This window comes from Limulus polyphemus, unplaced genomic scaffold (assembly GCF_000517525.1).
Source record: "Limulus polyphemus unplaced genomic scaffold, Limulus_polyphemus-2.1.2 Scaffold3642, whole genome shotgun sequence".
Taxonomy (NCBI): domain Eukaryota; kingdom Metazoa; phylum Arthropoda; class Merostomata; order Xiphosura; family Limulidae; genus Limulus; species Limulus polyphemus.
In genome coordinates this window covers 9028-18008 of record NW_013669252.1, presented here as the reverse complement: position 1 = coordinate 18008, position 8981 = coordinate 9028, and the positions used below count along the sequence as shown (strand labels likewise).

Genomic DNA, 8981 nt, shown 5'->3' with positions numbered 1-8981 from the left:
TAATTTATGTTTAATTTCTTACATTTTCGAGGGGTCATAGATAAAATAGGGATGATAACATGTTAAGACAAATGGGTCACATTAATGGAAATTCAGGATTTTTTTGTATATTCCCTTGTATAATTGAGAACTTAATCTTGTATACTATCAAAATATGGATTATTAGCTTAGGCTTTATGCTATTCTAATTGGTATAACATAAATAAAAAGTAGTTTAATAAAATTTTGAATGTAAGACACTAAAACCTTGTGTCATGCGCAGTAAAGGATACCCAGGGCGATAGGGTTAAAGGAATTTTTTATCTTTTTCATATATTAGCTTTACACTTATAGCTGAAGTGAATTATTTGGCAAAGAAAGGGCTCCTTATCACTGTGTCATGAACTTACCTACAGTATCTGCTTTACTAAACTTACGGCTCACACAATGTTCCAGGTCACTGTTCTGACACAACTTGAACTCCATCAAGTACACTTCCACCTGAATTTGAAGGAAAAAATATATTTAACTGAAATAGTACATATTACTTGCTCGTTACAAAAGCTAAAAGTGAACTTTCGATTACAAACTAAAGCTTATATATATATATATTTGTATGTGTATTCAAAAGTAAACAAACAAACATAATGCAACCTACGACTGAATGTTTTCTTGAATGAGACATAATTACATGCATATCTCCATATTTGCCTACTTTAGTTAATCCTTACAAGTTCATTATTTAATGTTTCTAAGGTACTGAATCCTACTAACACTAGTTGATGAACTTCTGTTTTATTTATTCTTGTTAAGATACTGAATCCCACTAAGACTAGTTGATGAACTTCTGTTTTATTTATTGTTGTTAAGGTATTGATTCCCACTGAGACTAGTTGATGATCTTCTGTTTTATTTATTGTTGTTGAGGTACTCATTCATACTAAGACTAGTTGATGAACTTCTGTTTTATTTATTGTTGTTAAGGTACTGGTTCATACTAAGACTATTTGATGAACTTCTGTTTTATTTATTCTTGTTAAGGTATTGAATCCTACTAACACTAGTTGATAAACTTCTGTTTTATTTAGTGTTGTTAAGGTATTGATTCCCACTGAGACTAGTTGATGAACTTCTGTCTTATTTATTGTTGTTAAGGTACTGATTCATACTAAGACTAGTTGATGAACTTCTGTTTTATTTATTCTTGTTAAGGTATTGAATCCTACTGACACTAGTTGATGAACTTCTGTTTTATTTATTCTTATTAAGGTATTGATTCATACTAAGACTAGTTGATGAACTTCCGTTTTATTTATTCTTGTTAAGGTACCGAATCCCACGAAGACAAGTTGATGAACTTCCGTTTTATTTATTGTTGTTGAGGTATTGATTCATACTAAGACTAGTTCAAGAAATAAACGAATTATGTAGGCGAGGAAATAACAAAATGCAAAATATAATATAAATTAGTGGTGAAACACTTGCCCAATTAAAACAACTTTAATAATAAAACAAGAAAACGACATTTCTGGCAACAGCCCTTCATCAGGTTACCAGTGACAATCAAACTGTTAATATAAGAGTTAGGTTGAAAGAACACATGGTTCAAAGGTTCGAGAACGTGTTCCTGAAGCTACAAATAAGCTAATGAAAGTAACATATAAAAAATAATAATAATAAAAGTATAAAAATTGTATAAATACAGTTAATTGTAGTAAATAAACTAAATAAAAAAAATGGAAATATATAACAGAAATACAAGCAACAATGTAAGAAAATAAATGAACACCTGCATCAGGTAATATTGTTCAAAGGGATACAACAATAAAAGGTATGTGAACTTAACAGGAGTGAAGGATGACTATAAAAAAATAATATAAAGGTAACAAAAGTGGGTAACTAAAGTGAATGGGCTAGAGAAGAAAAAGAGTGCAAACCTTGAATGAAAAAGTTGTAGACACTAAATGTCAATGTGAGAAGGTAGAGAAAAAGTGTAGGGTGGGGAAAAGGAAAGGAAAAAGTTAAAGGAAAGAGAAATCTTCATTCATTCCAAAGGGATTAACAGTGCCTAATCTCAAAATCAAACATTTTTCCAGGCATTCTCTTTGCATTAGTGGATAGAGCAAATGTGAGTCAAAGATACATTTTTTCATTTTTAGTTAATTTTAATAATCCTACCAAGATACGATCATTCATTTTTGGTTCTTTTCAATAATTCTACCAAGACACAATCATTCATTTTTGGTTATTTTAAATAATCCTATCAAGATACAATCATTCATTTTTGGTTTATTTAAATCATACTACCAAGATACGATCATTCATTTTTGGTTCTTTTAAATAATCCTACCAAGATACAATCATTCATTTTTGGTTCTTTTAAATAATCCTACCAAGATACAATCATTCATTTTTGGTTCTTTTAAATAATCCTACCAAAAATGAACGATTGCATCTTGGTTCTTTTAAATAATCCTACCAAGATACGATCATTCATTTTTGGTTCTTTTAAATAATCCTACCATGATACAATCATTCATTTTTTGTTCTTTTAAATAATCCTATCAAGATACAATCATTCATTTTTGGTTTATTTAAATAATCCTATCAAGATACAATCATTCATTTTTGGTTTAATTAAATAATACTACCAAGATACAATCATTCATTGTTGGTTTATTTAAACTTAAGGTATGCTCAATCTCTTTATGTTTAACCACCTGTCTTTTTCTCAGAAAATGAAAACCATTAAAGATTTCATTCATAGGCTTACAAATATGTTATTGTTAGTATATATCCTAACAAGTCTGCAAAACATTTTACAAAATAGTATTTATTTAGAATTTCATCACGGAGTGTAAACTTGAGCTTTGAGTAGATTAACCAATAAATTTCAATTTCATACTTTGATCTAATTAATCACAAATATCTACAGCAGTATTTTTTTATTTGGAAATAGCCCCTTTTTTGACATACATACTATCAATGGCCTAGAAGTTAATGAATGATCTCATATAAAAAGAATTAAAATTAAGCCTAAAGAAGTATGTGTTACAGGAGACTTCAAACATCTATTACATAGCAAGTACTCATGACAACTGTCATCACCGAGACATGATGCTCAATATTCATTTTATCTACAGTAGATACGATTAGATCTGGTTAAGAAATGTATTATCCTTAGATTTAGTTGAGTAACATAAAACTGTACTGTAGCTCTTCTTTGACATCACTATTTAAAAGACACCACTTTTCAAAAAGAATTTAAAAATAGCAATCTATTTCACAACCAAATTTCAATAAAAAATTATAAAAAGAAACACACCTTACAGTGTTTAACAAACATTCCATACTCTACAACTTTTCGAGCAATAGGTTGCTGGCCATTAGCTGTCCCGTACCAACTACTAAGAAGATCCCAAGCTTCCTGTGGTACTAATACATAGTCTAATTCATCAATCAAATGATCTTTTATCTCTCCACCTTTATCATCTGTAAAATAAATTGTCATAATGATATTAATACCTGAAGTTATTGTTCTTTCCATAAAGAAACCACAAGTGTATTACCATGTTAGATAATAGGAAGTGCTGTGCATTCATTAATTACATTGTTATGAATCTTCGGTTTTATTATGGCTGGAAGGATGCACTCCAACTGAAGGAAAAAATTGCACCAGTGAATTTTAAGATTACAGAAAATACATTTGTAGTTGTTCTTCCACATCTTAAAAAAATTCAGAGTTGAATTACATTTAAAAAAAAGTTTTATCTATTTAATTCTATATATATAAAACATTTTTAAATTGAAACATTTGATTTTGGATTAATCTTCACCATGCTTTTCTGTTCTTCTCAATATTCATTATAGACTTATATAGAGAATAGAACAGTGATAAAAGCTTAGCTTTGTGATATTTTACTAAAAGAAAAAAATATTTGTAAACAACTTCTGCTACAATTTCAGTCCTAATTTTTGAAACTTGCAAAGAGTTTGTTTTATATATTTTATAATTTTTCATTTTGATTGTGGTGGTGATGTATAATAGTAAATAATTTTCATGAAAGAATATAAGGTAGGTTTAGTTAGATCATTTTGCACTCAACCATATTTTGTTTCTATGTGCCAACAAAACAGCTGTTGTTAGGAAATATTTAAATTAGAACTCATCAGTAACTTCTTGAATGGACATAGAAAGTAACCGAAAATAAATGTGAAAAAAAAAGTTAATACATATATTTGATAAAAACCTTCTGGTGAACACCAGAAAAAAAAAATGCTTGCTTATAATTTTGGTATGGTAAAAATGAAACTACATGTGCTGTTTTTAAAATCAAAACAATGATAAAATTTAGTTTTAAGAGTAGGAAAGCATAAAAATCAGTAATTAAAATCTACGACAAAGGTATGCTCTTTACTTGCTTCTTAGAAAATCATAATTGAATCTTTTCAAATTTTCAAAGCTCCAAATTCATACAAATATCACTTAAAATAATTTTTTTATTTGCTGAAGCTATATAAATTGTAGAAAATTCACCTCAGTCTCAAAATATTTCATCCAGTTGTTTTTGCAATGCAATAAAAAACTGTACAATAGGTGCATTGAATCCACACACCCAGGTACTTTAGAGTTAATTAGTACATGTATACAACTTTTTATGATAACACTTTTATGGTATATATACTAATATTTTGCCAACACCTTTTTAATGCAAAACTGTTTTTTAATAAATTCTTATTTTACATGGCAGTACACTCATCATTTATGAAAAATAATTACTTTAAACTCATTAGATATACCACTTATATTCATAAATTAACCCTGCATTAATCTTCTGTAAAAATGTTACATAGTCACTCCTTCCAGGGTCTGAGCAGACACCATCATAAAAAAATTATTTAAAAAATAGTTAAATAATGATAGTATTTTGGAAATAAAAACCACTAACACTCAAAATATTTTCCTTTATTAATCAATAAATGAACATTGAATATTATAAGTTGTTTATTTTTTACCACCTCAACAAAGTGTAACAATTTAACACAAACTAGCCGAATACTGAAACTACTGAGAACAACAAACATGTATGTACTTCAATCTGTCGTGCTGATATTTACAAAATATTTTGGGTCCACGAAGAACCTGGAAGACTAATGTAGAGTTAAACAAATCTTATTTGTAAATACCAAATGTAACTAGGCATTTCTGGAAGAAGTGAAAAGTAAAATACTAAAGCTAGAAATAAAATATTATTGATAGAATGAAATAGGCAAGGATAAAATAGTGTCACAGATAAATAATTCAACACTAGAGCTGGGCAATTAAATTGGCTAATTGATTACCTATAAGCAGAGATTACATTGATTAGCATCATGTAAAATAATAAAAATTACAAGTTAATCAATTAATGTCATGACTCACGGAATATCAAGTCATCAGAAAATTACCATTTTGTTTGTTTAATGCATTAAATGCTCTGACCATTGTGAGTATTGAAACTCAATTGTTAGCATTATAATTTGTTTTGTTTTGCTTCAATGACATAATAATCAATTAATGAGACTGTCAGTTAATCAATTAGCAATGTCCACTAATTGCCTAGCTCTATTTAACACACAAACAGATAAAAAAATCAAAAGAATAGCTGAAGTCAGGTATACAGAAAAGAATAGTTTAAGACAATTGGAGTGAAAAATCTCACTGGAGAAAGCCATAAGATTGTCAAGCCTATTCAATCCTCCAGAAAAATACAGATGGAACAGTCTGTATCAAATTATGAAAAATAACCACACAAAAGGCTAAAGAAGATAGCATCTGAGGCACCTCACTCTAGAAAAAGAGTTAAATAAAATGTCAACCATACAAAAGTCTAAAGATGATAGCATCTGAGGCACCTCACTCTAGAACAAGGGTTAAGTATAATGTCAACCACACAAAAGGCTAAAGAAGATAGCATCTGAGGCACCTCATTCTAGAACAAGGGTTAAGTATAATGTCAACCACACAAAAGGCTAAAGAAGATAGCATCTGAGGCACCTCACTCTAGAACAAAGGTTAAGTATAATAGTCAATCACACAAAAGGCTAAAGAAGATAGCATCTGAGGCACCTCATTCTAGAACAAGGGTTAAGTATAATATCAACCACACAAAAGGCTAAAGACGATAGCATCTGAGGCACCTCACTCTAGAACAATTCCAGTGTTAAGTGTTTGGATGAGGGAATATTCCACATGGGCTGAGATGGAATCTTCTTCCAACCAGAGTTTTAAATATGAACATGGAGAATCCATCAAGCTCAACTCCTGAAGGGACATTATCATTCAAATGAACCATGGAAGAGACTATAAAATGTAATGTTAATCAAACTTAAACTCTCACTTAAAAAAGATAATAATTTTGAAATTTAAATTTAAAAAATTTATATAAACTTTAAAATCTCAAAATTGATAAATGACACTGGCTTTAAACCAAACATAGCAAACCAAAAATCAACTTATAAATTTAATGATATGAGAATCTGCAAGTTGACAGGTAAGGACAAGCCTGGCGAAGGTAAAGAGACATTATTGAAAATTGTTTTGAAGTAAAAGAAAGATAATCTATCAGTGAGGTGCAGAAGTATCAGTTCACAAACATCACAAGAACTAAACAAAACATGGGTATTAAAATTTTACTGTGCTTACAATGATAAGCAAATGAGAATGAAATGGTCTTCAAATGCAGAAAAATATAAGAACAGTCTTAATGTTGTAGGCTCGTAGAAAGAACCAAAGTGATAGTTCTTCTTCACCAAGGCTTGTGCAAAGAATGCCTCAACTGATCAATAAAATACCACAAAAATCATCAATCATGGAACAAAGACGTTTAATCTGAGGATGAAGACTAAGAATATAGTTCTTAAAAGATGGAGATAAAACCAATGTTGGTAAAGCCAATATAAGTGTCCAATAGATACAAGTAATCTTCCAAAGAAATAACAATGTAGCTCAGACCAAAGAAAAAACAGCTTTATCTTATTAAGGGAAAGGACATCAAGCGGACAAGAAAGATATGAAAAAAGTAAAAATTGTACAAGAAATTCAGTACTGTTCTAGGTACTAAAGGAATTGATCACTGAATTACCTGAGCATGAATACTAAAATCCACAGTGGATAGGAGAGATATTTCTAGAATACTGATGTTCACAAATAAATATGATGACTGAATAAATTGGAAGAAGTCCGAAAAGTTCATTCCTCAGAAAAACTTAGTGTCCTCCCTCTTACATATCTCTTAATGCGAGTCACAATGGCAATGCTACATTGCAAAAAATCATTTTAATTTGTTTGATAAAATGTATATAAACTGGTGACTGTTTTTTAAAGAACAGTTTCACATTAACTTAAGGTTAATTCTGTTCTATGATAAAATCAGTTCCACTTGCAGACTTAGCAAACAAGTAGTAATTCTTAGGCCTAAAATAGTGTCTGAAAAACAGCAACATATCAAAAACATTTTTTCAGTATTAAAAAATGTCGAAATTACTAAAGATATTTCTGAAACAACAGTAAATGTGAGTATAAAATGTACTTATATTGGTAATCATAAAAGTTATTCACACATGTTAGTCTAAACAGTGTTACAAGCAATGATTTCTAATTTCACAACACAGACCTGTGTCACCTGAATAATTTAGAGATGAAAAACATTTACTGAATCAATTTTGAAAGTGCTGGTGGATTACTAAAAATCAGGAGGAAAAACAACTTAATGAAAGCGATTGAGGTTCTGCTGATGGATTAATAAAGGTCAGGAGGAAAAACAACTTGATGAAAGTGATTGAGGTTCTGCTGAAGGATTACTAAAGGTCAGAAGGAAAAACAACTTAATGAAAGCAATTGAGATTCTGCTGATGGATTACTAAAGGTCAGGAGAAAAAACAACTTAATGAAAGTGATTGAGGTTCTGCTGGTGGATTACTAAAGGTCAGGAGAAAAAACAACTTAATGAAAGTGATTGAGGTTCTGTTGGTGGATTACTAAAGATCAGGAGGAAACACAGCTGACACTACAATCACTGTTTTCCATAAAGTTTTACAGTATTTAAAACTCTCTTTACACACAAGTTAACAAATCGCATAACATAACTGTATACTACTCAATCCTGGGCAGCCATCTGGGTGTAAAAATTCTTGGCTTACACAAAATACTGGCTAGATCCAAACTAGTTGAGACTAAAGTCATAACTAGGGAGGAACTACACAATTTATTTTTTCAACAATTAACATTCTTTCATGTATGAATGTTGAACTTACTTAAAAGTAACTGAAAATATATAATTATATGGTTAGATGTCTCTTTACAAACTTCTTGCATTATTTGATCTTATCCACTACACTGTAATCATATGAATGCCTATGTGCATACTGATCAAATATGCAGAGTTTAGGTTAATGTGACGCGTTACTTGTTACTGTAATAATATTATTACTTTTGTCAATAACAAGGTATTATAATGCATTAGATTTTTAATGGGAATGATAATAATATTACAGTTACTTACTACAAAAAAAAAGAACCAAGGTCATCTCCTTACCTTCTCTCTGTTGCACGCCTGCATTAGTGTACTTTTATCTTTAAAGCCAAAGCTAATTTCAGTTTATCTATTATAATCATATCAAATATCTAAATTATGTATCAAAATATGGTTTTCCTTTTAGTATCTCCCAGATGTGTAATTAAAAAAAGGTCAGAAATAGTCACAACAGTTTCACAGGGGAAAACAAGAGAAAGAAATGTACAGACTAACATATAATGAATAACATAACATGCTTATTTTTTAACATTAACTAACAGGAACATTGAGAGCCAGCACGGGCCCCGGGGTAAACTTCCTTGCCAGGCCCCTTTCTCTCTCTCTCTCTTTTTGAACATTTTCAAGAATTTATTAAAAAGAAGATCCTAAATGAGGACAGTAACAAGTTCATAAACCAGACAAAAGCATAGCAGCAGCCTATTTTTA

General features: G+C 30.0%; 1 protein-coding gene across 3 annotated transcripts in view; it reads right to left on the bottom strand.

Annotated features, from left to right (window-relative positions):
• LOC106469753 (ubiquitin carboxyl-terminal hydrolase 15-like) overlaps positions 1-3467 on the bottom strand; it is a 47078-nt gene extending 43611 nt beyond the window's left edge. For 2 of the 3 annotated variants that reach the window (XM_022398307.1, XM_022398308.1), the window contains exons 1-2: positions 3305-3461; positions 390-480 (exon numbers count right to left, since the gene is read on the bottom strand). In XM_022398307.1, coding sequence (XP_022254015.1) covers positions 390-480; positions 3305-3325 — 112 coding nt within the window. In that variant the 5' untranslated portion in view covers positions 3326-3461. Of the gene's footprint in view, positions 1-389; positions 481-3304 lie in introns of all 3 variants that reach the window. The other variant, XM_022398309.1, reaches the window with a different exon arrangement.
• Between the last annotated feature and the right edge of the window lie 5514 nt (positions 3468-8981).